The sequence below is a fragment of the Oncorhynchus keta genome, chromosome 13 (assembly GCF_023373465.1).
Source record: "Oncorhynchus keta strain PuntledgeMale-10-30-2019 chromosome 13, Oket_V2, whole genome shotgun sequence".
Taxonomy (NCBI): Eukaryota; Metazoa; Chordata; class Actinopteri; order Salmoniformes; family Salmonidae; genus Oncorhynchus; species Oncorhynchus keta.
This window is the reverse complement of record NC_068433.1, coordinates 46,608,540-46,635,311: the sequence shown is the minus strand read 5'-3', so window position 1 is coordinate 46,635,311 and position 26,772 is coordinate 46,608,540. Positions and strand designations below refer to the sequence as shown.

The 26,772-nt window shown below is 42.2% G+C and overlaps 3 protein-coding genes across 4 annotated transcripts; all 3 read right to left on the bottom strand.

Annotated features, from left to right (window-relative positions):
• LOC118392440 (mitogen-activated protein kinase 12-like) lies at positions 1 to 6,818 on the bottom strand. 2 transcript variants are annotated; one of them, XM_035784438.2, is made up of 12 exons: positions 6,240 to 6,813; positions 5,403 to 5,532; positions 4,384 to 4,442; positions 4,177 to 4,288; positions 3,944 to 3,973; positions 3,725 to 3,772; positions 3,281 to 3,395; positions 2,923 to 2,994; positions 2,594 to 2,673; positions 1,171 to 1,249; positions 865 to 1,038; positions 1 to 197 (listed from the first exon to the last, which is right to left on the bottom strand). In XM_035784438.2, exons 1-12 carry the CDS (start codon positions 6,356 to 6,358, stop codon positions 121 to 123), a joined length of 1,095 nt encoding a protein of 364 aa, XP_035640331.1. In that variant the 5' UTR covers positions 6,359 to 6,813; the 3' UTR covers positions 1 to 120. The 2 variants fall into 2 exon arrangements, with proteins under 2 accessions (XP_035640331.1, XP_035640332.1); XM_035784439.2 differs by lacking the exon at positions 3,944 to 3,973 and having other exon boundaries at positions 6,240 to 6,818.
• Positions 6,819 to 7,097: 279 nt separating this feature from the next.
• LOC118392441 (mitogen-activated protein kinase 11) lies at positions 7,098 to 19,905 on the bottom strand. The gene is made up of 12 exons (XM_035784440.2): positions 19,648 to 19,905; positions 13,142 to 13,271; positions 12,974 to 13,032; positions 12,654 to 12,765; positions 12,095 to 12,124; positions 11,632 to 11,679; positions 11,406 to 11,520; positions 11,116 to 11,187; positions 10,587 to 10,666; positions 10,269 to 10,347; positions 9,907 to 10,080; positions 7,098 to 9,716 (listed from the first exon to the last, which is right to left on the bottom strand). The coding sequence occupies exons 1-12, from the start codon at positions 19,758 to 19,760 to the stop codon at positions 9,643 to 9,645; spliced, it is 1,086 nt and encodes a 361-aa protein (XP_035640333.1). The 5' UTR covers positions 19,761 to 19,905; the 3' UTR covers positions 7,098 to 9,642.
• Positions 19,906 to 20,553: 648 nt separating this feature from the next.
• LOC127906818 (uncharacterized) lies at positions 20,554 to 23,865 on the bottom strand. Its single transcript, XM_052460329.1, has 5 exons — positions 22,946 to 23,865; positions 22,364 to 22,696; positions 21,756 to 22,166; positions 21,241 to 21,615; positions 20,554 to 20,835 (listed from the first exon to the last, which is right to left on the bottom strand). The coding sequence occupies exons 2-5, from the start codon at positions 22,653 to 22,655 to the stop codon at positions 20,777 to 20,779; spliced, it is 1,137 nt and encodes a 378-aa protein (XP_052316289.1). The 5' UTR covers positions 22,656 to 22,696; positions 22,946 to 23,865; the 3' UTR covers positions 20,554 to 20,776.
• Positions 23,866 to 26,772: the final 2,907 nt, after the last annotated feature.

The following is a 26,772-nucleotide window of genomic DNA, read 5'->3' as shown; positions in this document are numbered from 1 at the left end:
TATCTTTAAAAATGTTTATTTGGCAGAAAATCTTTTTATAATCAATAAACTACATTCTGTACATTGCATTCGCATTACATCTGTACAATACAATAATCATTGACAGGTATGGGTGTACTCTCAGAGTGATGTCTCTTTGGGGTCCTTGGTCTCTGTTGCTGCAGGCCTGAAGGACAGGATCTCTGTGAATGTGTGACCTGTAGGATATATTATCACAATACATTACTAATTAGTCACTCTGTAGACTCTATACCTTTTTCTTCCTTTCTTTCTTTCTTTCTTTCTTTCTTTCTTTCTTTCTTTCTTTCAAGTTAAATGTGTTATCACACATCAACCTCCCTCATCTCTTCCTTGTCATCTTTCTCTCCCTTTATCATGTGGAATGAAAAAAGGAATGCTTTCCCTTAAATCCTCTTCCTAGGGAAAGGGATACCTAGTCAGTTGCACAACTGAATGCATTCAACCGAAATGCGTCTTCTCCATTTAACCCAACCCGTCTTAATTAGAGCGTTGCAGGGGGCTGCCTTAATCGACTTCCATGTCATTGGCACCCAGGGAGCAGTTGTTGCCTTGCACAAGGGCAGAATTGCATCATTTCCTAACTTGCCAGCTTGGGGATTCAAACCAGCAACCTTTCAGTTACATGCCCAACGGTCTTAACGTCTAGGCTACCTGCCACACCATCCTCCATCTCTGCCCCTTTTTCCTCTGCCCGTATCTCTCTCTCTCCCTTCCTGCTCCCAAGCTCCCCCTACATCTCCCCCCTATCTCTTCCTCCTCCCTCCCTGTGCTCTCCATCTCTTTCTTCAGCTTCCCTCCCTCCCTCCCTCCCTCCATCCATCCATCCATCCATCCATCTCTCACGTTTCCACTGTTCCAGGGGCAGGTCTGTGTTGTCCATGGAGTGATCGTAGGACTGGGCTTCAGTCTCCTCCTCTGGTTCTCTGAACTCGCTGAAAAAGGGCATGGCCAGTGCCTCCGACGCACTCACCCGCCTCTCAGGGTCCAGCAACAGCATGCGCTCCAGCACACACACCGCTGCCACACACAGAGGAACACATTGTCTTTAGTGGTGTTATGGTCAGAAGGACACTCCTGACAATAGTTAGAAACAGTAGCTGTTTTGTAAACCCCCGTTTATGATCCTTTAGTAATAGACTGTCAGCTCACCGTCTGAGCTAGCTTTGGAAAAAATAAAGTGCAAATCTTTCTTTGGTACTTTGGGAAGGCTCCGTATGTAGTTTTTGGCCTGTTGGAAGAGGAGCAGATTTACATGGGAGTATATATGGTATTCTGTTGGTATGTACGCTAGTAGGCTGTGTTTGCTTTGAATGTGTACCATCTGAATGTACAGTTGAAGTCGGCCGTTTATATACACTTAGGTTGGAGTCATTAAAACTCATTTTTAAACCACTTCACAAATTTCTTGTTAACAAACTATAGTTTTGGCAAGTCGTTTAGGACCATCTACTTTGTTTATGACAAGTCATTTTTCCAACAATTGTTTCCAGACAGATTATTTCACTGTATCACAATTCCAGTGGGTCAGAAGTTTATATACACTAAGTTGACTGTGCCTTTAAACAAATCAAATGTATTTATATAGCCTTACGTACATCAGCTGATATCTCAAAGTGCTGTACAGAAACCCAGCCTAAAACCCCAAACAGCAAGCAATGCAGGTGTAGAAGCACGGTGGCTAGGAAAAACTCCATAGAAAGGCCAAAACCTAGGAAGAAACCTAGAGAGGAACCAGGCTATGTGGGGTGGCCAGTCCTCTTCTCGCTGTGCCGGGTGGAGATTATAACAGAACATGGCCAAGATGTTCAAATGTTCATAAATGACCAGCATGATCGAATAATAATAAGGCAGAACAGTTGAAACTGGAGCAGCAGCACGGTCAGGTGGAAAATTCCAGAAAATGATGTTATGGCTTTAGAAGCGAAGTGATCGGCTAATTGACATAATTTCAGTCAATTGGAGGTGCACCTGTGGATGTATTTCAAGGCCTACCTTCAAACTCAGTGCCTATTTGCTTGACATCATAGATGGCATCGTGAGGATGGAAAATGATGTTGTGGCAAAATGGCTTAAGGACAACAAAGTCAAGATATTGGAGTGGTCATCACAAAGCCCCGACCTCAATCCCATAGAAAATTTGTGGGCAGAACTGAAAAAGCGTGTGCTAGCAAGGAGGCCTGCAAACCTGACTCAGTTACACCAGCTGTCAGGAGGAATGGGCCAAAATTCACCCAACTTATTGTGGGAAGCTTGTGGAAGGCTACCTGAAAAGTTTGACCCAAGATAAACAATTTAAGGCAATGCTACCAAATACTAATTGAGTGTATATAAACTTCTGACACACTGGAAATGTGATGAAAGAAATCAAATCTGAAATAAATCATTCTCTCTACTATTATACTGACATTTCATATTCTTAAAATAAAGTGGTATTCCCAACTGACATAAGACAGGGTATTTTTTACTAGGATTAAATGTCAGGAATTGTGAAAAACTGAGTGTACATGTATTTGGCTAAGGTGTATGTAAACTTCCGACTTCCAACTGTATTTTGAGTGCCCACATGACTTACATCTTGGCTTTGTAGCTTCGTAACAAAGTCTGCAGTGGGTGTACCAGTAATCTTCATGATCTCTTTTAGTTGGTCCAGGTCTGTGCTCACCCAGGGGTCAAGTGTCATAGCTCATGTGGTACAGGAAGTCACATTCACATGGTGCTCATACTATATATGCTTAGCCATAATAAGCTTACAGAACTAGTCTGACTAGTCGATAATTACGACTAATGCACCCGCTGACTTGCCTGGCAGGATCATTATAAGTACAAATACTAGTGTCTCTCTCTTTCTGCAGTAGGTGTGTGGGGTGAAGACAGAGAGTAGTAAACACTGAAAAAGGATACGGTCATTTCCTTTGAACAGCGGCTTCCCCAGCAGCATCTCCGCCATGATGCAGCCCACCGACCAGATATCCACTGATGATCGAGGAGGACAGACATATATAGGATTGCCATAGGATTGAATGGTCCTTCAGTAACACGTTGCTACCAAACTGCTACCATACCAGTGAGTTCAGTTACAAAGATATTGTACACAAATTGTACAAAGAGATAGATCTCCATAGGATCTCATACTTTAGGATATTTTCTGTATACAATAGCATGATTAATCATGGCAACAACACTGTTTTTGACATTAGAAAGTACTGCCATCATGTGGACAAAGAAGGCAGCCACGAATAAGTGTATGAGAGAGACTCACCAGTCTGGGTATAGTGCATCCAATTGAGGATTACCTCGGGGGCTCTGTACCAGCGAGTGACGACGTACCCAGTCATCTCTGTGTCCGTCTGCCGAGCCAGCCCAAAGTCAAGGATCTGAGACAGACAGAGAGAGAATTGGTTTGGCTACATTGGATTGTCCCTTTCATGACAATAAAGCACAGGAGGTTGGCGGCACCTTAATTTGGGATGACGGGCTCGTGGTAATGGCATGAGCGGAATACTAGAATGGTATCAAATCCACGGTTTCCAGGTGTTTGCCATTCTATTTGCTCCGTTCCAGCCATTAGTATGAGCTGTCTCCCCCTCAGCAGCCTCCATTGCAATAAAGTGATTTTAAGTTAAATCGAGAGCGAGTGAGACTGAACAGGGAGAGCACAGTGCTTATCACAGGTCTGGTAGCAATACGTATGTATATGTAGTACCTTCAGCTCACAGTCTTCGTTGACAGACAAATTTCCAGGTTTGAGATCCTGTTGGTATTTAGAAAAATTACATTATCATGCTGCCAGATTGACCCAAACACACGCAAGCATACACACAAAGAGCTTATGAGATGGAAAATGGCATGAATAGCACTGGGTGTGAAAAAAGCAAGGGCCCCAACCCCAATGCACATAGTTGAAAGGTCAAGGGTTACACACCCTGTGGATGATCCCTGCAGAGTGGATATACTGTGGGGAGACACGAAAGTCCATGAAAAGAGAAAGTCATAAAATTAGAAAAAGAGGTTGGTATTCAAGTATATTCTGGGAAACATTTAAACCTTCTGTATAAACTGCTTTAACTTTGTATCATATTTGAATGTTGGCGATAAAATTAGCATTTCTAAGTATATATATTTTTTTGTGTGCATGTGTATGTATGCAACTCTAACCTTGAGTCCTTTCAGCATTTGATAGACAAGGAATTGCACCCTCTCCTGTGACAATCTCTCCATCTTCATCAGTTTCCCCAGATCAGTACCCATGAGTGGCATTACCAGGTAACTGAGAATGACAGGGGAAAGGGAAAAAAAGACTTTATGATGAACAAAAACATTCAATATATGAACAGGAAGGGTATTGGACAAAGAGGTACTTACAAGTCATGAAACCTGTCCAATGAGATCTCAGAAGTGAACACATCCAGCAGTCCAATCACCTAATCCAAGCCAATCGAAGAATAACAGAAAATAAATAGAATAGCTCAATTGTAGATTAACTGGAGAATTGTTTTGTGCGCATCATGTATCTCAATTACATTATCAGGAAATGATTACCACTTGAAGTTACACACACACTTGTGATATGGGGTGTCTCTCTGTCATTCTAGTGTGAGCAACTGACTAAAGTAGATGTTTGCTATGAGGCAATTTTTCCACAACATGGATTGGCTTCCTTCTCAGACTTTCCTTGTGTACCCTTATTAATCTCGACCTCCTCCCTGTATACCCAGTAGACCGCTGAAAGCAGTGGTCACCAAGTACAACCCTGGCCCAGGAGAGCTACAACATGTACGTGTTTAAAAAATAGATATCTTTTTATTTAACTAAGCAAGTCAGTTAAGAACAAATTATTATTTACAATGACAGCCTATGGGGGAACAGTGGGTTAACTGCCTTGTTCAGGATTTTTTACCTTGGGGATTGAATCCAGCAACCTTTCAGTTACTGGCCCAACGCTCTACCCACTAGGCTACCTGCCGCACCAAGTTGAATGCCCGACTCAACTTCTCAAATCACGACTCAGAACCTGTGCCTGCTTCAAACGAACAGCCCTATAATCTTGATATGATGCGTTTCTGTTTCGTATTATGGGTTGTGATGTGACAATTAAAATGTGATATTTCTGACTACCCTGCTACTGACTAATTGCCAATCATAAGGAACAGCTGTGTTTGTCTCACTGTGTGCAAAAAAAGTAACTGTCACTGCTCTCTGCACGCAGCCTAGGCCATAAGGATTTTAACAGTTTGATGTGGTTAAAAGTGCATTTTTAAATGCAGTACTGTAGAGTTGTGCCATTTCATTTTTAGACACGGCCTAATTAGCAGAGTGAAACAGACACATTTTCTATTTATGTTCATTAACCACGAGGTGCGTATTCGAGGAAAGGCCCTCACATTTTCGTGCTTCATGTGCTTGAGGAGCCGGAGCTCTCTGTAGGCCCTCTTGGCGAAGAGCTTTGACTGGAAGGGTCTGTGGAGCTTCTTGATGGCCACCCTCACCCCAGTCCTGCGGTCCTGGGCAGAGCTGCAGCAAGACAGGTAGGTACAGGGAAGAATACATTTTAGCAATGTAGGCCATTGGTGGTAGCCTAGTGAAGAAGGACCAAACTCTTATGTTTTATTAAATGCTTGCTTAATTATTTCTTTAAAACAATTCACTTCCAAATATCACGTTTTTTAATCGAGTGGTTAGGCCTACTACAACTACACTCTTGGGTATTTCTGGAATTCAAGTAGAAACATTTGGTAGGCATATCCCAATAAATATTGAGCAAAGACCCAGAACAGATGTAGCCTTGTAGGCGGATGCACTTAAATCTAAATCTTCTCTTGCTCACTAAAATCCAACAGACAATGAGGCCAATGGGGGTTCTTTGTTATGCTTTTCCCGACTTCACAAAACCCAAAAGTCCCTGCCGTTTAAGCTATGCTTAGGAATTAAACATAAACCGCATAATATAACAGTTAAGTCTTCACTATTCATCAAATAGCACCGATGTTTGTTGATGACTTAATTCGGACACAATCGAGCACGTCACTGCACAAAACTTCCTTTTGATATAACCACATGAAGAATGAATGAGATGAACAGTTCCTAAAAAAAAAAGCGATGCTTATTTTAGGAACGAGTCACGTCTTGTTGTGGCTTGGTTTGTATTGCCAAACTCCAAATTCGACATTTACGAAGAGTAGCCTACCCATGTTTGATGATTCAACTCGTATAAAACTCACCATACTGTCCCATAGGCGCCAGTCCCCACCTGCTTTAGCTCGCGGTATCGCTCTGGAACCTCCCATGCCGTTTTGTTTACCTCCTGACGGTAAAATCCTGTCCGCGTGCGAACCGACATATTCAATTCGATATGGGGGTCAATGTATCCTCAGCTAAATCTTAATTCAGGGATAATGACCCGTTGTTGTGCACTAGACACTTCGTTCACTTGCTCTCGTGTAGCCGCCACCACCTACACACTCTCTATCACTCAGCAAATGCGCAATGCGTTCTGTTGCCCGACAGTGGTCTCCAGTGACAAGACTAAATAACCGTAACCAGTGACTGGTCTCACTCGTTTTTTATACCTCAATGGTATCGCTGGTGAACGCTGGTGGCATGACCTCTCTGGCTTTTGTCGGGGAAAAAGGTAAACACTAGAGTCGCTCTGTGCTATTATTGGGTGAGTCTTTGTCCAGACTAATTTTTACATTTGAGTAATTTAGCAGATGCTCTTCATCCAGATTAAGGTTAAGAGCCTTACTCCATTGCACATTGGCATATTTTTTTCACCTAGTCGACTCAGAGATTCGAACCAGCAACAATCTTAACAGCTAGGCAACCTGCCGCCCTGGTTCCTTATTGTCTTACAATCAAGTCACAAGGAATGTTGCCAAAATGCTGTCTGTTGTCATGAGATAGCAAAGAGAGCTAGCCTAGCCTAGCCTAAAAATAGGGATGAAAGTTATTTTAGTATTTTCCTGGCCTCCCTTGGTTACACTTCCTTTCTGCTTTGATGCTGTTTTTCTGCCGTCTCAAAAGTAAAAATGTACATGTAGGCCACACACACAATTATTATGAGTCTATGACACACACAGTAAGATAACTGGTGATGAATTGAGCTTTTATTGATGACAAGAGGAAGAAGAGGATACATGCATCGTCATGATGATCGGAAGGGTGGTCTCTCATAATACTGTTTCTGTTCTGTGGCTGAGAGATTATGACATAGTTTGATGCCTGCATGCATGTTTGTTGGAAACATGCAAGAATGGAACTTGAAGGCAAATTGACACACACACACAAACAAAATGCCATGTATACTTAGACTTGCAACCCATAAAGCACTGGAAAGCTACTGTGCGTGTGGGCTGGGAGTATTGATGGAACTTTGGCCATGTGGAGGAGGAATGAGTAGGCCGTAACTCTGGAGTAAAGTGGTCTTTCATAATGCCACAACATGCTATGCCCATGACAGATTCTCACCACTGACATAGTGCTGCATACCGGCTGATAGGCTGCTGCGTGATACTTGGAAACATTAAGGAATGTATCCATACAACAATAGACTTAATCATTTTTTGGGAGAAAACAAGACTGGATTGATGCACGCATTCATGACGTTACCAAGACAGGGAATAGATCGATTTGATTTATTCTGAATATGTGTAACCAAATGTTTACTTGTTCATGCTGAATAATGGTGTTATAACTGTTGTAATAGTGTTGAGTTGGTTGACATCAACTGTCATGAGCTGTCATGGCATTATGACACAGAGTTGACATTCGGTTATTGATTGGAAATGCATATGGCAGAAATTGTACAGTTCAAATTCATGCCACCATAGAATGAAAAGACACTTGTTTTTTTAACATACAGTTTTGTATACATTCATCTTTTTTTGCAGTTCTATTTAAATCCAACAAGTTTCCAATATCAACAATTGTACATGACACATACAGGACCGTAAATAGTCAAACATCAACTGAGAAAGAGTATTTCAGATTATCTCTACTGTAATTGAGGCATTATGTATATGATTGTTGTTGTAGTTCTTGGGCTAGTATAGGTTGCAATTCCAGGAAAATATAATTATCTTATTCCCCTGTAATTCGTTCACCTCCGTACGCCCCTTTAAAACATGCAGAATATTAGACCTCTGAAACTACAACATTCAGACCTGTAAATCCAATTTAAACTGCATGCATCTGGGAGTCACTGTGGGTAATGGTATATGTGGGAGTCACTGTGGGTAATGGTATCTGCTGAATGTTCAGATGTAAACTTCAGCTATAGGTTTGGGTTTCTCTACAGAGCCAGGGACTAGTAAAACCTGTTGGACTAGAGCCAGTGGAATCTGAAATGGGTGATACCAGCAACAAATGCATAGCCTGCATACAGGTAACTGCCAAAATAATGGAAACTCTTGAGTTAATAAGAGATACAAATCTTATTGAAAGCAGGTGCTTCCACACAGGTGTGGTTTCTGAGTTAATTCATTAAAATCCCAACATGTTTAGTGTCACGCCCTGACCTTAGAGATCCTTTTTATTCTCTATTTTGGTTAGGTCAGGGTGTGACTAGGGTGGGCAATCTATGTGTTCTATTTCTTTGTTGGTCGGGTATGGTTCCCAATCAGAGGCAGCTGTCTATCGTTGTCTCTGATTGGGGATCATACTTAGGCAGCCTGTTTTCCACCTGAGTTTGTGGGATCTTGTTTTTGTACTATTGCTTTCCAGCCCTACAGAACTGTGCGTTTCGTTTTTGTATTTGCTGTTTTTTCGGTGTCATCAATTAAAGAAAGATTTAAGCCTACCACGCTGCACCTTGGTTTAATCCATCTCTAAACGAACGTGACATTTAGGGTCATGTATAAAAATTCTGGGCTGGCCATTATTTTGGCCACCATGGCTATGCCCCCATAGGATAACAATGCCCCCATCGACAGGGCACAAATGGTCACTGAATGGTTTGATGTGTATGAAAACGATGTAAACCATATGCCATGGCCGTCTCAGTCACCAGATCTAAACCCAACTGAACACTTACGGGAGATTCTGGAGCGGCGCCTGAGACAGCGAAACGCGTGAAATTCTTGACAACAATTCACTAGAACCCTCTGTCATTACCATGACATAACAGGTGTTATAAGCAGATTTAAACTGACATCCATTATGAGTGCTTATAAAATGTCTTTATGACAAAGATTTCCAGTGACCTGTAGCCAATGCCTATTTATCAGTTGGACCCTTGGGTAGGTTTGAAAACCCTTGTGCTGCTTTCTCTCTCTGCCTCTCTCTCCTACCTCTTTTCAACAGACTGTAAACATATGCCTATCAAAACATGCTCCCTGTAATCGTCGTAATGTGTGTATTCTTATCCCTATCAGTTCAACCAGACCTCCCCTCTCCCTGCTCCCCTTTTACAAAACTCATGACAGGCAGTCAAATAGCCTGTCACAGTGAGCAAGGGGAGGGGTGTCATGCCTCTAGGGGACACAGCGTTGTCTCTGATTGGCCCACAGTCTCTCTTTCTTTTGGGTTCCTCCCGCCTCCCCAATGCCGGCAGACAGACGGAGACAAGACGGCGGTCCTTCATCAGCTGACGGGACAGACAGAGCAGAAGGAGGCAGGGTTTGTCTTTCACTGTTCCACCTGTAGACTGCTCGTTTCGCTGACAGGCGCTTTGATTCCATTCATCTCCTCGAACACCAGCTCTGTATAGTGGGAGAGAGAGAGAGCGAAAGAGAAAGAAGATGAGGTGAAGAAAGAGGGATGAACAAAAGGTGAGAAGCAAGAGAGAACGTTTAGTTCTGGTCAAGAACATAGCAGAAAATAAATGTTGAATCTTTAAAAAAGAGAATCCCTCTTAACCTCCTCCAACCACTCTCCATCTCTCTCTCTGACCTTTCCACTCCTCTAGTGTGCGGTCCTTGCTCTCCAGCGTCTGATCGTAGGGCAAGGCCTCTGGTTCGTCGTCCGGGTCGTGGTACTGGGAGAAATAAGGGTGGGAGAGAGCCTCACTGGCCGAAACACGCCCGTCACAGTCCAGAACCAGCATGCGCTTCAGTAGATCCACAGCTGAGGAAGGGAGGGAGAGAGAAGAATGGAGTTGCAGAGAGAAAGATGGAGACCGAGATTAAGATGTAGGCGCAAAGTGAAAAATACTAACAAAGCTGCATTATGTTATCCATAGCCTTGGGTGACTATAGTCTTGGGTTAAAATTAGCCTCCAGCAAATTCAGTTATCAGGTATGACTCAGTCTCACCCATTGGGTTGGCTCCTCTGAATATCTTCTCTAAGTCCTGCTGGGGCATGAAGGGTAGAGACTGGATATATTTCTGAGCCTATGAATAGGAAGCAATGTACACACATGTGACAATGTGTACAGTACATTGCAGGGCCAATTGAGAAATCAATCATGCTACAAGCAAAATATTGAATAGTCGATCATCAAATTAGTCAATCAATTACACCTATCAATGGATGTCAGGGGATAATCAGTATCATTAAAGTAATTTGCATTGATATAGCGTATGATCCATTCAACTTTCCCATCTCTCCCTCTATTTCTCCATCTTCTCACATGTTCAGAGGAGATCTTCTGTAGAAGGTCAGGGGTCGGGGTGCCCACCACCTCCATAATCCTCTTTAGCTGGTCGATATCTTAGATCAGGAGGGGTTAATTAAGGGCCATCATGACTGTGAAAAAGTCATTTGGTTGGCAGGACCAACTCTTTAGGTAGAACAACTGACTGAGGGTAGGCATACTTGACTTTGCTAGAACAGTGTTCTAGTGTTCGTTTTATACAGACAGCATACTCCAACATTTGAGGACCCAATACATACACACAAAGCAGTAAATCACATTCCTATTTGTTTCAGTCGTTGACAGTCAATACAATTCAGTCCATTGTGAACTTCCTTTCCTTTCAGTCACTCTCAATACACCTCCCCTTCAGACAGAAAGGCTATATTCTAGATGGGATTGTGATGCAAATCTGGGAGGAGCTGATATGTGTCCACAGAGCAGTATGGGCGGTAACAGCGCTGGAGAGCGGTTGGGGAGTGTAGTGCACTCCGTATCAAGTCATGTCTGTGTTAGTGAAGGATACAGTCGTTGCCGGGAAACAGGACCTTCCCCTTCAGCAGCTCTCCCATGATGCATCCCACTGACCAGATATCCACTGTAACAGAGGCGTTAACATTCAGTCGTCATAACAACAGGATTTTATGATTAGCCATAACGTCACAGATATAGCTAGATACTTTTTCTTTCTGGAAAGAACTGTTTGATGATAGAGTATGTGTTTGGTTGTAATATTAGGTGTCTGGTAACGTGTGGTGTGAAATGAGAATCTTGGTTTTATGATCATTCTTGGGTTGTGTGAGTGTGGATCTGTACCTGTCTGATTGTAGTGCATCCAGTTAAGCATGATTTCTGGCGCTCGATACCAGCGAGTCGCCACGTACCCCGTCATCTCATCATCCGTCTGTCTGGCCAATCCAAAGTCAAGGATCTGGGGGAGAGCGAGAGAGACACAGGTTGTCATGGTGATAGCCATTTCCGAGTTGGGGAAGGTTGTGTTGTGATAGTCTGAGGAGTTGGGCGGCTGGGTCACTGGTCTTACCCTCAGCTCGCAGTCCTCGTTCACTGCCACGTTACTTGGTTTCAGGTCCTGTGAGACAGACATATGAAAAGACAGACCGGTCAACACAGAGACTGTCTGAAGGACAGGGGAAAAGAAAGGGAGAAAGAATGAACACAGACAGACCAAAAGGCAGATAGATAGATAGACAGACAGACAGACAGGTTGAAACATATACTGGGTTTTACAAGCTGGGTGTTAGGCCTACAGGCACATGCAACAAGAAGCTCTCAGCACACAATCTCTCTCTGACACACTCACACAATATGATATTATCTACTTACACACATACTGGTACATTCTAAATACAGAATTGCCTTTAAAGACAACAAAGCACTCAGGAGAGGCAATTGCTCTCCAGAAGACTGCCTTTATGAAAAGAGGGGATGAGGGAAAATGAAAAGAGTGGGCAAGAAGAGAAGAAAAGAGGAAAGCCACCACTCACTCTGTGGATCAGTCCTGCTGAATGGATGTACTGTTCAGGGGGAGATGGGAAAAGGGACATGGCAGCGGGATGGGGGGAGGATTGGGAGGAGAAAGGAAAGAATGGAGTGCGAGAGAGAGAGAGAGGTCAACAGTGTATTCTAACATTGGCCCCTGTCTAAAAGGGTCTACATTTTTTGTTCATTCCTTGGTAACTAGGTTTGCTAGCTACTAGGCTGGCTGGTCAGTCCCCTCTTAACTGTGTTGCCTAGTGAGGCAGGCATAATGTAGATTTCAAACTTAGTATATCTGAGTTTGTAATCAAATGTGAAGGTACAGTATATATACCATTTCAGAGGATGTTAAGGGATATTCTAGTAAATTATAGCCAGTAATTTTATAGTATAAAAAGGATCATGATGATGGTGTTTGAGGTTTAATTGTGGCATCTTGAAATACGTAACAGTTGTCTTTGTGAGTAAAAACAATTATAATCAGGGAAGGTTGCTTTGTACTGTGAGTGTATGGGATAGTATGTAAAAAAAATATGTCTAAACATGATGCGTTGGGGGGTTAACTACCTTGAGGCCCCTGAGCAGCTGGTAAATAAGAAACTGCACATGCTCATCAGAGAGACGCTGGAATTTGACTATGTTGTTCAGGTCTGCCCCCATCAAGTTGGTTACCAGGTAGCTGGAAAGAGGAGGAGGAGGAGGAGGAGGAGGAGGGGACTTTTAGAACAGTGCATGGAGATGTTCCAATTCAGTTAGACAGTACATGCCTTGAATCCTGGTGAAAAGCTCTATTTAAATGCAATATGTCATCATCAGAATAATCATGACAGTATAATTACTGTATGGGGTATTTTGGACATCCTGGTGCTTGTTCAGTAGTCACTCACACTTCATGGAAGTCCTCTAGCGATGCAGCAGGGGAGAATACATCCAGTAGTCCTATTACCTGTTCAGGGAGAAGGTTGATGCCAAAGAGTTACAACTCTATTGTGCATTATCAAGGCAATTTAGGTCAACTAGCCAACACGGGAGGTCTTCAACCACTCCTTACTCACATTCTCATGTTTCATGTGCTTGAGTAGCCGGAGCTCGCGGTACGAGCGCCTACTGTGGATAAGGGACTGGAAAGGCCGAGACAGCTTTTTCACCGCCACCTTCTGTCGTAGCCGCACGTCATATGCTGAGCTGTGGGGAGCAAAGGAGAGAGAGAGAGAGAGACTTACAAAATGAAATGCATTGCTTCTAAACATGTTGCTCGTTAAATTATTAGATTCCTTATTAGTGCAAATGTATGTCTGTGTAGTGTACTGGTGTTGCGCTGCCGTCTCCGTTGTTGACAGTGTTATTTCTACTTAGGCAGCATTTGGAGCAACATCTTACTCAATTCCGATGTTGCACAGAGAGAAGGAGTGTTAGGGGAAATGAAAAAGATTCTAGGCAATAACATTATAGAGGAATGAAGAGACAAAGGAGTGTAGAAAGAGTAGAGGTCAGAGAGAGATTGAGGGAGAGCAAGAGATGAGGGAGGGGGCAGGAAGTACCAGACAGGAAATAAGTGTTTGAGAAATCAAAAGAAACTAGACTGAAGGAAAGAAGAAGCAGTAAAGGAGATGATAAAGAGGAAGTGTGAAGAACAGAGGAAGGAAAGGCAGCACAGAGCCACAACTCCACAAGAAGCTAAAACAGCATTAATGTAAATCACTGTCATTATCAACCTGACCGCTAACTCCTTTAACCAGCCTGTGAGGAGCGCTACACCATTACTATGTCCTTACCTGGGGCCTGCCATGTGTACAACACAAGGCCATGTACACACCATAATCAGACCGCATCACCTTCAGACAACGCCAAGTGCATTCATTTCATTCACAGCCACAGAAGCACCTGCTGCTAGATGCCCGTTATATGTTTGCCAAACAGGCAGCTAGCACACCATCATCTTTCCATGACACAAGCCAGACATCTCCATCTCTCTCACACACACACACACACACACCAGTCCTCTGCCATCTCATCTTCCATACATGGCTGTCTACCTCACTGCCAACAACTCCACAAGCAGTCTATGCATCGATTTCTGCAACTGACTCTGTCTTCCATCTCAGAATGTTTGATCAGCTGTTACATTAATGCACCTCAAGTTTCAAAAACAGAAAGAGTGGGCGAGGGGGAAGGGTGGCGTCAAAGGCAACGCAATATCTGATGCAAAGTCATTTGGCTCTCTCTCTCTCTCTCTCTCTCTCTCTCTCTCTCCATCTAGCTATCTATATTGACTTTAGTCTTATGCATATACAATCATTCAAAGGAAATAGTGGGGCAAACATGAAAGCATCTGCCAGAGCATCTTGTTTGCACATAGAATTCAAAATGAAGGTTGCTTGCTTTTATTCTCCAGCATCTTGCTCCCCACAGCAGCTTGCATGTTAATCCCGATAGACAGTTCATGTACTTGAGATTCTATTTCATGTGTGCTTTCATCCGAGAGCTTTGGCGGCCATCGCTTGTCCTCTCACGTTGTAAACAAACTCTGCACAACAGCGTCGGCTAAATGGCACCGAAGTGACATGATAATAGCACTTTAAGCAGCCAAGCCCCTACAAACAAAAGCATATGGATATGCCATCTACAAAGCTACACAATGTGCTGACAAATACCACACACTCACAGTAGCCATGATTTGCATAGTGTTGCAGCAACAGTTGAAATAGGCACGTTGAAATGAGTTCATTGACTAAATGAAACATTCATGGTGCAAGCACAAACATTTGCACAACGCTATATTATTGTTACATAACGTTACACCAACAAAGAGTTTCCCAGTTCCATTGTGAAGAATATGTTCAGTATCATGGACAAGTTCTAAACCCATCAGTCAGAACAAATTAGTTATATTACTGGCCAAGACGTTCCAACTTCCTTTCAGGAGACCGATGGAAGGAAAAGTAACCATTGAAATTGAATTAGGGGTTTGCAGTCTGCATGCTGAGCGGGGAAATGAGAAATGATACGACTTGGGAAAGCGAAGGGAAGTGGCAGTACGATGTCTCAAGAATGACAACTATTGTCATTACGCGTGACTGGTGTTTTGCAGTCTATGAAAAGCTTTCCAGTTATTGGAATAAAGTCTATTTGAAGTAGCAACCACATTTGTGAAAATCTCAGACATTCCAGTGCATTTTAAATGTGCACATTCATATATGATTTTTGATGTCTGCTGGTGTAATTATGGAAAACGAATACATGTGTCTATGTGATGTTCTGCATGGTATACAGTGAATGTGTGATATGAGTCTGCTTTAGTGCAGGTACGATAATACCTCTGTCTGATGGCTACGCCATTGAGAGCAGCTTGGCTGGCTGCATCACCGCTTGGTATGGCAGCTGCTTGGTATCCGACCATAAGGTGCTACAGATGGTAGTGTGTATGGCCCAGTACATCACTGGGGCCAAGCTCACTGCCATCCAGAACCTCTATACCAGGTGGTGTAGTAGGAAGGCCCTAAAAGTTGCCAAAGACTCCAGCCATCCAAGTTATAGACTGTTCTCTCTGCTACCGGAGGGCAAGCGGTACCGGAGCACCAAGGGCTCCTGAACAGCTTCTACCCCCAAGCCATAAGATTGCTGAACAGTTAATCAAATGGCTACACTGACTATTTGCCAGTGGTGTAAAATACTTTAGAGTACTACTTAAGTCGTTTTTTGGGGTATCTGTACTTTACTTTACTATTTATATGTTTGACAACGTTTACTTTTACTTCACTCCATTCCTAAAGAAAAGTATGTACTTTCTACTCCATACATTTTCCCTGACACCAAAAGTACTTGTTACATTTTGAATGCTTAGCAGGACAGTAAAATTGTCCAATTCACACACTTATCAAGAGAACATCCCTGGTCATCCCTACTGCATCTGATCTGGTGGACTCACTAAACACAAATGCTTTATTTGTAAATTATATCTGTTGGAGTGTGACCCTGGTTATCTGTAAATTTAAAAAAAAGAAAATAGTGTCATCTGGTTTGCTTAATATAATGAATTTTAAATGATTTATGCATCTAATTTTGATACTTAAGTATTATTTAGCAAATACATTTACTGTTGATACTGAAGTATATTTAAAACCAAATACGTTTAGTCTTTTGCTCAAGTAGTATTTTACTTCAGTTAAGTTTTACTTCTATTAAGGTATCTTTACTTTTACTCAAAATATAACAATTGGGTACTTTTTCCACCACTGCTATTTGCATTGATCCCCTTTTTATTTTCCCCGGCTCTATGCACACTCACTGGACTCTACCACACACTGGCTCTATGCACACTCACTGGACTCTACCACACACTGGCTCTATGCACGCTCACTGGACTCTACCACACACTGGCTCTATGCACGCTCACTGGACTCTACCACACACTGGCTCTATGCACACTCACTGGACTCTACCACACACTGGCTCTATGCACACTCACTGGACTCTACCACACACTGGCTCTATGCACACTCACTGGACTCTACCACACACTGTCTCTATGCACGCTCACTGGACTCTACCACACACTGGCTCTATGCACACTCACTGGACTCTACCACACACTGGCTCTATGCACACTCACTGGACTCTACCACACACTGGCTCTATGCACACTCACTGGACTCTACCACACACTGGCTCTATGCACACTCACTGGACTCTACCACACACTGGCTCTATGCACACTCACTGGACTCTACCACACACTGGCTCTATGCACACTCACTGGACTCTACCACACACTGGCTCTATGCACACTCACTGGACTCTACCACACACTGGCTCTATGCACACTCACTGGACTCTACCACACACTGGCTCTATGCACACTCACTGGACTCTACCACACACTGGCTCTATGCACACTCACTGGACTCTACCACACACTGGCTCTATGCACACTCACTGGACTCTACCACACACTTACACATACTACACTCTGGCACTCCAACACACACACGCACTGCGTACGCTCACACACACACACACACACACACTCACGGATAGACACACTTTCACACTCTTCACATACGCTGCTGCTACTCTTTTTATCATCTATCATGATTGCCTAGTCGCCTTTACCCCTACCTACATCTACATACTGTATTACCTCAACTACCTTGTACCCCTGCTCAATAACTCAGTACCTGTGCTCCTTGTATATATTTTTCTTACTTTTTAACTCTGCATTGTTGGGAAAGGGCTCGTAAGTAAGCATTTCTCAGTAAAGTCTACATCTGTATTAGGCACATGTGACATTTTTTATTTGATCTGATATTCATTATATGAGCCTTTCTGATCAGATCATTGACCTCGGGCAAACAATCTCAGGAGGCTTTGCAGGGAAATTGAGGAGCACCAAGGATCAATATAATGACTCCAATTCTCCTCTGTATCCTCAGAAATAATGTCCATGGACTCCCAAGGCTCTCCCAGTCCCAACCCCCTATAAAATACCTCCCCAATTCCCAAACCCCCACCCCTCTGCTAATCAATCAGCTCTGCCATGGAGAAGATGGTGACAATGGGTGGAGCTCAGCCTGAACAATGCAGTGCTCAGATAGAGAGAGAGAGAGAGAGAGAAAAAGTTAAAGAGAGATTGTGTGTAAGAATGTGAGTGTCCTTGCTGGCTAGACTGGTACTATGAGCAGTGGTGCCATTTTGTAGGGGTAGAAGATCACATGACTGCATTGCTCTGCATCTTGGTTGATGGTGTATTAGATGTGTTTGTGAATCCACATAAATAATGAGTTTTGTTTTTAACTGTTTGAGAATTGTATTCGTCAAAAGAAGCAGACACATGGATGGTATTTTGTTTGAATTGTTGCTAGAGCAATGCTACCATGTCTATCTGCTCAGCTTCCAAGGTCTTCATCAAATCAAACAGACATAACTGTGTCGATTTCACCATGATTTCTCAGTGGAGTAGTAAAACACCGCAGTTCTTCCCATCAATCAGCTAGGCTAAGCTTCCATTAAATCTAATGGACCAATAAAGGCTTAGATATTGCTTGAGCTAACATGTAGTTTCTGTGCCTTCCTTCTCTTCCATGTCTGCTGCATCACAGATGTCTGTTGTCTGTCTCCCTGGGCTGATACTCAGAAGATCACATCCTCACATCCCTCTGTCCTAGGAGATGAAAAAGCATTTGATTGACAGGCCATGGTTGGCTGTTTTACCAGCATATAAACAACAAAGAGAGCTCTGCCTACAATGTCAATCTAATCTATCTACCAGTGCTGTTATAGTAAAAGCACTTCATTTCCCTTCCCATGCATGGATCAATATGGATTGCATGTATGACACTCAAGTCGAGGTGCACACATCACCATGACACCTCGCCATGGCAACAGTGTCTATTCTCCCGCAACAGACAAAGAGTGTTCAAAAATTAAAACAAAGAAATATTGCCCAACCCACTTGTGAGAAAAGAGGAACTCGTTCATGTGGAAATGTAGCCTATAAGAAGCACCTCAATTGGCTAGACAGCTGTGTGTGTGTGTGTGTGTGTGTGTGTGTGTGTGTGTGTGTGTGTGTGTGTGAGAAAGAGAGAGCTTGTATTTACTGTATGGGGAGGAGATCAGGTTATGAAATTGATGTCTGTTGTTAGGTCAACAGACTGGTGGTCATGAATACAATGTTGAGATTTCTTCCCTAGGACCCTCTTCACTATCTGAAGTGAACATACACATATCAAAGATAAAAGTCCATAACAGCACAAATGTCTGAAAAAAAAAATCCAAGATATTTGCAGTCAGCAACACTGAGGTAGCCCCTACACATACACATGGCTATACAGATGTGTCATGCATCCTTAAGTTGTTCAGTGTAGATCCTGCCGAAGTGCTGTCCCTGTCAGTAGCCCAAAAAGCCTTCTAGAAATCCTATTGAGAACTGTCACGATTCGGAGGATCTTCCGTAGCGCGTGGTTGCAGGCGCGATGCGCCGATAACTCCTTGTTGTTTCCGTTCGGTGCGGGAATCGTATGGGGCAGACTGAAACAGCTAATGTACATGCGAAGCTTACGGTGTTTAAAGCCTCCGCACCGAGAGGCAACAACTGTAGACAGTCTGCCGTTGGACTGATGACGCCCAGTATTTGAGAATGGTGTCAACGACAGATAAACCAATACAATTGGACACGTAGCCTATATGACAGCATCATATTGATACCAATAGAGTAGTCTAGTAAATCGACATTTAATAACAAACATGAAAATAACATTGAGGATTTTCTCGTGCATAACAACTAAAATAACTAGGCTACACGAACATGGATTATATTTGAATTGAAATAGGCCAAATAACTGCTTAATAACAATAAAAACATCCTCAGTAATAATAATGATAATAGGCTGGCAATTGCACAATAATAATGAAAATAGGCTATAAATAGGCTTGTTTTTTTCCCAATATTATCCAATAATGTATATTCATAATACAAATCATAAGGCTAAATTATGTTTTTCATCTGCATTGTATTGTGTGTATGGACAGCCTCGCCCCTCCCTCTTTCATATAGCCTACTCACCATACCGAACCGTAGGCCCCAGAGCCCACGGGAGTCAGGTTCTGGTACCGCTCGGGAACTTCCCATACAGTCTTGTTCAGCTCCTGCCGATAGTAGCCTGATCTGGCCGACATTTTTACAGTGAATAAGTTTTTTACGACTAGACTGACAGCTCTGTCTGCACAATCCGCGGTAACTGGTGCACAGAGGGGAGCTGCTGGCCGTCTCGCTCTCTCCCTCTTGTTCTCTCTCTCTCTCTCCCTCTCTCTCTCTCTCTCGATATTTCTGAGAAGGGGGTAGTGTAAGTAGAGAGATAGAGCTGGTAATAGACGATGTCTCAGATATGGGGGTTGCGGCGCGGAAGGGGGGGGTGAGATAGGGGAGCGATTCCTCTCATTAATCTATTAGGATAGGCTCCTGCAAAACATATTGTTACCCATAGCCTATGTAAACCTTATCATTTCCCTTTTTTTATGTCTTTTATGTCTCCAAAATGCATGTTTTGCACAGCTTATGGTTTATGGCACATTGTTGCATCAATATAGCAGCGGTGTCAATTTCACAGAAGTCACAGTTGTCGCATGAAATGCATACATCTTTTAACACAATACTAAGTGTAATTATTTATTTTAATTTGACCTTTTATTTAACTAGGCAAGTCAGTAAAGAACATATTCTTATTTTCAATGACGGCCTAGAAACAGTGGGTTAACTGCCTTGTTCAGGGGCAGAGCAACAGATTGTTGTTACCTTATCAGCCCCAGTCCAACGCTCTAACCACTAGGCTAACTAGCCATCTTCTACAGTAGGCTACAGTGATCACACAAAAGTGAAAAACTACATTTTAATTTTAATAATCTTCTTTACTTTTTATCAACTCTATTTTTAAACAATCAAATTAGTACAGTTAATAACAGTCAAATAGCAATGGTTATGAATGAACATACAGTGTCATTAAGTAATGTAATGTAATAGGTGAAAATGATAAATAAAAGTAATAAAAAGTTGTAATAATTGTAATATAAATAATAATAACAGTAATAATATGAAAAGTAGTATTAGTAGTGTAACAATATAATGAATTCAAATGCAGGTTCCTTCCAGACCTTGAGTGTGGTAGTCTCTCTGGTAGATTAGATCAGCTATGCTGTTACATTGTGTCTGTCTGCAGACTGTCCCGGCTGCCATGGTGAGCCCTCTGGTGGAGATCTGTTGAAACATCATGGACAGTATGAGTGGACATGGAGGAGAGGTCATCAATGTATCTTATATTGCCAGGCCTTGCATTTGGTTTTAGATAATTAAGCTACAGTATACCACAGAGTGTAGTGAGTATAGACTCTGAGCCCCTCAGAGCAATTCAGATAGTAGCCAACTGTAGAGAGGGGGTGGCTGGGATGTAGATTGAGCCTTTTTCAATAGGGAGGTATGATCAGAGCATTGCATTAAGTAATACATTCCATAGAGCTGACATGACAGTCAAGACAGTACATTTCTATTCCGCAGTAAACCATGACACTTCTATGTAATATTTGTCTATCTGCAACATTCTGAATGTTCCACCCCACTTATTAACAAGCCCTAAAATAGAAGATCAAAAGAAAATCAACACACCTTGACAGATGAAGGGTAATTCCTGATGACAGGAAGCATCCAGCCACTTCAGTTCTCTGTTACCAACCCGGACCATCTTACCACAGTGGTAATTGATGGGCTTGAGGGGGAAGCAGCTGTGCCACCCACTGTACTTCACCACCTTATCAACATCACCACTGGTCCACAGCCAGGGGGCGCTCCACTCAAAGATGGACCGCTCCAGACCAATCCATACCCCCCCACATGGCAGCTCCACATTGGCCAGGAGCTGGGTCACGTCAGCCTGTACGGTTTGGTTGGTGATGTGCACCAGGTTGGACTTGGAGCCACGACTTTTACAGAACTTCAGGGCATTTATCCAGCTCTTGGACTCGTTGATGTAGTGCGGGTAATCTGCATGGACAAGACAAAAGCATAAAATTGCACACATGTAAATGCAAGTTCATGAACACAAAACCACAAATAAAAAGCCCAACAATTGTCACTTGTAAACCTTTGTACAGATTGGTACAGAATGTAGCTCCATGTCTCACCAGGATGGAGTGGAGAAGTTGCACTACTGGGTGAGGATGTAGGATTCCAGTCTGGGGAGGTGGGACACGATGAGGTCAGTTGTCCACTGGAAGTTGATGTTGGTGGTGTTGTCGACTCTCCATTAGTAGTGGTAGTTAGTGAGGTGGTGGACTGTCCATTAGTGGTTGTAGTTGGTGAGGTGGTGGACTGTCCATTAGTGGTTGTAGTTGGTGAGGTGGTGGACTGTCCATTAGTGGTGGTAGTTAGTGAGGTGGTGGACTGTCCATTAGTGGTTGTAGTTGGTGAGGTGGTGGACTGTCCAATAGTAGCAGTAGGTAGTAAAGTGGTAGGTGTTGTGGTGGAAATAGGGCTGGTGGTTTCAGGGGTAACAGGAATGGTCAAATCCCCTGTGGTGTTAAGTGGGTGTTCATCTGTCAGAATGAAGTAGAATACATATACATTTAGGCACATTTTTATAATTGATAGAAAAACAAAGTAGGCCTACTCTATATAAAATGTTATCATATTAAAACTAGGATTTACGTTGTGTAGATTCTGTACAATTTAGTCATTGATTGACTGACTAAAACACTTCAGTTTGTTAACACTCCCACGTGGTTCAACTTACCTCCATAGCAAAGGAAAATACTTTGACTAGAGCAATCTTTTGGTGTCCATTTTCTGTCTGAGTTCAGCTGTACACAGTTTCCACCTCCCATGGTATGTTCCCATTGCTGAAATGGTTCTCCGTTTGACCAATCCCATAGTTTGTTCTTCTGCTGAAGTCCAATCCAGGTGGCCTCTGTAGTCACCTCATCAAATGCTTCCTGTTCTTTCTGGTTACAGATACTCGCCAGTTCTCTGCCTTTTATTGTCTTGCAGTCTGTCACAGCATCCTGCCACATCGTTGCCCCAGGCATCAGCTCATACACCCTCTCTGTTGTTCCATTACCATGACGAACTTACAGGAGGGAAGGTGAAAAGTGACACATCTGATTTCATGAGGCAGTTCATGACTAAACACAACAAGAAATACACTTGGAAGTTACAGATGATAACCTAATTAATAAAGTGTTTGAGATCTGATTAGATGAAGAATACAGTATTAGGGTAGGGGTTGTTAAATCAATCAGTCAATCCCATTTGTTAAATGACAAGTTGGATTTTCCATTTATAGAAAGAGACAGTGAGTGAGTTAGTCAGTCCTTACCTCATTGACACATATACTGACTTAGGGCTGCACAATTCACTGGTTGCCAATGAGATGAAATAGACAAGACACAGTCGTAACCCTCAGTGTTGACACCAAAACCTTTTTCCCAGTTAAAGAACATGAAGTCCTGTCCATCAGACCACTTCCACTTTTCAGTTGGACCAGACCTATGGAGCCCAATCCACACATCACCACTGAAATCACCCAAAGAGGATTGAATTGCCTTCCAATCCTCTTCTGTGTGTATGATGGCCAGGTTTGTGTAGTGTTGTCTGCAGTATTCTTGTGCTTCGGTCCAGTTTTTCTTCTCAGGGACGAGGCTGTACTTCTTGACTGAGTAGGTGACTGTTGGAAACACAGAGGAAATGCTTATCAGACTACTTGTTGTGTTGATTGGAAAACGTGACCATCTTCAGCTTCCACTATTTATAATAAAATATAGGAAACACATACTGTTTTATAGCAGAGTAAAAAAGACATGACAGAGGCAAATTCATAAATGTGCAGACTCATTCAATCCTCCAACCAATTTGTTTTATGAATATGGACGTGTCCTGTGCATCAATGACTAAAAGTGAATACATAGTAGTGATAGTATTCTATAGAGTTTACACATCATTGGTCTGAAACGGTTCTCTTCAAAGATGCTTGATTGATGACGTTCAATAAGTTACACCTTCAACAGAGATGATGGAATCAACAGAAACACAACATGACAGAGTTTGATATCCATGTCAATGGTATCCTGTTTAAGAGGGCCTATTAACAAAGTTTACCTCTGTGATTATTAGATATTGGCTAGATATTCAATGGCCAAAACAAATGATGAATCAAGTCCTGCCTGCACTGACTTGCATTTTCGGTTGTAAATGGCTGATTCGCAATATTGTTCCCCAGAAAATGGACGTCGTCCAGTAGGTCCCTCACACAACCTGTAACCAAGACATACTGTATTTCACCACACAGACCATCAGAAAGGGACACAGCATAAAGATAAACTAGGCAGCAAAAGGATATTACCAGTAGTGCAGACTTTGTTAGCGAGAGAACAAACTGATACACAATAGTGATGCACTAATACAACATTCATACATGGAGATGAAGACTTTAAACCTTCATGTTCCTTCCTACTGTAAGGTGACATCTGCACTGAGCAAAACCCATTGTTAACCCATAGTCTGAAGTGAGCAACACTTACATTTGACTACCTTCAGGCTGTAGAATTGTTTAAGATCATTGAACATTCCAGGGACATAGACTCTGCAGCAGTAGCTCCCACGGTCTGTCGGCTGTAGCTTTAAAAATGGTGAGATTCACTGTTCCAACTTCAGCGTTAATTTTATATTTGGATTTATCTTCCATTATGGTATCAGTACACTGAATAAATCCACAACCTCTGCCCCAGCATGTCTCAAGCTTTTTAACCCCTAGATATGTGCAGACAAGGGTAACAGAGGTTCCCTCTAGTACTGATATCTCAGTCCCAAACACTGGTGAGGACATGGCTGCTGTGGGGATAAATGTCACATCAGAAAGGTGTTATTTTTGGGATGGTCAATCTCTTTCTCTGTTTAGATTGTGACACCGACATCAACCTTAGAACTAGCATTTCAACTTCATAATCACTGTACTAAAATATGAATGTGTCAACTCAAGGAGAGAGATCTGTAGATGTCATCTTAAATGTTGGTTAAACTGAAGCTCATTGTACATAAATAGATGTTGACAGGTTCTGAACCACTACCCAACTACTTTGAATACACGGTCAACTAGATAAGTCATAGCAGGTTGGTCTATAATACCAAAAGAGGAATATTCATCCCATCTGAACTCTTACCCAGTAGCAGGAGTAGAAGTACTGGCTGTATCATGGCCACTGTGAAGAGATTATGGTTTAATGCTCCCAACCCTTATATTGCAACTCAAGAGAAGCATTGATGTTGTGAACAAATGTTAAAACACAATCATTTGCCAATCCAGACCTTTTTGAAAGATTTCATGTAGAACAAAATATTTAAGAAGGAATTGTCTCTTTGTTCGATTTGAAGTCTGAACTAATGTGCACAATTTCCTTCTGAGAGTTAACAGGCAGTTAACCTTTCCAGTTAAACAAAATTACAAAGTGATGTTAAGGTGATTTGACTACCAAAGTAGCATTGCAGTTACTCTATGGAAACATTACATGAAATAAACTTTGATTAACCAAACATGCATTTTGAAAGAAGTAAAAAAGATTGTCTAATTTCAGGTAAATGTGATGAGATTTAAGTGTCTCAAGTCTCTCTAAATCTACTGATTTCCACAATTTCTATGATATGCATAAGATATGTTTGACTCACATTGTTATCAAACAATTGTTATCAAATTAGATTTGACTTCGACCTGAAAGGGTTCTTTGACTGTTCCCATAGGAGAACCCTTTGAATAAGCAATATGGGTTCCATGTGGAACCATTTCACAGAGGAAAATATTATTCTATGATCAAAAACGGTTATTCTTTGTGGTGACCCTACACTGGCCCATTTGTTTCTACCTTGAGGCCCCGATTATTAGCCAGATAGTGATAAAAAAAAACAAGGTAGAATGGCTCACTTGGCTAAAAGTGGACCAGCCCATCTGGCATTTTGGGCACTTTACGCCACTTTACGAGTGTAGTCAGTCTCAACTTCATCAAAGTACACAGATTACTAAGCAAACATATCCTAATGATTACCTCTTCATAGAAAAGCACAATGTTTCAGTTTATCAGGATAATAATGTATAATGCAGCTTGAAATGATGGCACACCTACCCAGTTAGCTGTCCTCTTCCCTCCCCAGAGTTTGGTTGTGAGATGGGGAGACCGGGGAAAGAAAGGTGAGTTTATAGAGTTTCTCTCCTCCCTCTCTGCTGACCAGGTGAACACACCCAGGAGATGCTGAAACTTCAGCTCCAACCCCTCCCTCCACATAAACAAACACTGACCAATAGACCCAATGTATTTTCTCTGTTATTACAGTGGACTTTATACATTGTTAGAAATAAAGTCATCTACGTTGCTTGATCAAATATACATTTCTGTTAGTGTATCAAATTCACATTTGTGACAATAATTTGCAGTACATTTGGTAAATAGGAATCAATCCATTTATTACTCTGATTAATGAGACATGAAGATATGTGGTTAAAGTAACAAAGAAAACACCAAATATATCATTGTAACCTGTGTCAGTGAGTTCTCCCAGTTCCAGGCAAAGCAGGGAACCTTCCGACATCCCAATGCATTGTAAATAAAGTCCTGTTTTCTATGTGGTACCTGAAGGGTTATGGCAGCCTAATCCCCAATTGTGTAAACAAAGTTCAATGTGTTTCTGTATGTACAAAAGCCCATAGTTCCTGGTATGAACATGTTGTAGTCCATACGGGTAATTTTGTTGGATTTCAGTGCTACAGTACAAGTAGATACATTAGGATGTAGTTTTACTTCCTTGTCTCTATGTTGATGTGGATAATCATGTTTGCTAGGCCTACATGATGACTTTGTTATGAAGTTGATTCATGTATAACAGCCATCAACAACATGAATAAGGACAAGAACCCCACACCCCTCCCCTGCTATCCATGAGCCCGTGTTTATGACTGAAATAGCTGCCACAGTCAACCCACCATGATACCAGGGAAAATTATAATATCCAAATGTTTCTTAGGTTTATAACATGGATACTGTCATACTGTCACACCCACAATGGTCTCTGTCTGTCTCGATACTTACAGTTCCCTGAAGGCTGCCACTTTGATGTGGGCACATAATTCTACATTGATGTGATTTCAAATCAAATCAAACT

Excerpts from the sequence above, each read along its gene's own strand:
- LOC127906818 (XM_052460329.1), bottom strand. The coding sequence starts at position 22,655 with ATGCCTGGGGCAACGATGTGGCAGGATGCTGTGACAGACTGCAAGACA. Across the intron at positions 21,616-21,755 it reads AACTTCTCCACTCCATCCTG|ATTACCCGCACTACATCAAC; the intron begins GTGAGACATGGA and ends TTGTCCATGCAG. Across the intron at positions 20,836-21,240 it reads ATTACCCTTCATCTGTCAAG|ATCTCCACCAGAGGGCTCAC; the intron begins GTGTGTTGATTT and ends ATGTTTCAACAG.
- LOC118392440 (XM_035784438.2), bottom strand. The coding sequence starts at position 6,358 with ATGTCGGTTCGCACGCGGACAGGATTTTACCGTCAGGAGGTAAACAAA. Across the intron at positions 5,533-6,239 it reads GGCGCCTATGGGACAGTATG|CTCTGCCCAGGACCGCAGGA; the intron begins GTGAGTTTTATA and ends GTCTTGCTGCAG. Across the intron at positions 4,289-4,383 it reads TTGGACAGGTTTCATGACTT|TTACCTGGTAATGCCACTCA; the intron begins GTAAGTACCTCT and ends TGTCATTCTCAG.
- LOC118392441 (XM_035784440.2), bottom strand. The coding sequence starts at position 19,760 with ATGTCGGCCAGATCAGGCTACTATCGGCAGGAGCTGAACAAGACTGTA. Across the intron at positions 12,766-12,973 it reads CTAGAGGACTTCCATGAAGT|CTACCTGGTAACCAACTTGA; the intron begins GTGAGTGACTAC and ends TCCTCTTTCCAG. Across the intron at positions 10,667-11,115 it reads CCTGTTTCCCGGCAACGACT|ATATCGACCAGCTAAAGAGG; the intron begins GTATCCTTCACT and ends TCCTGATCTAAG.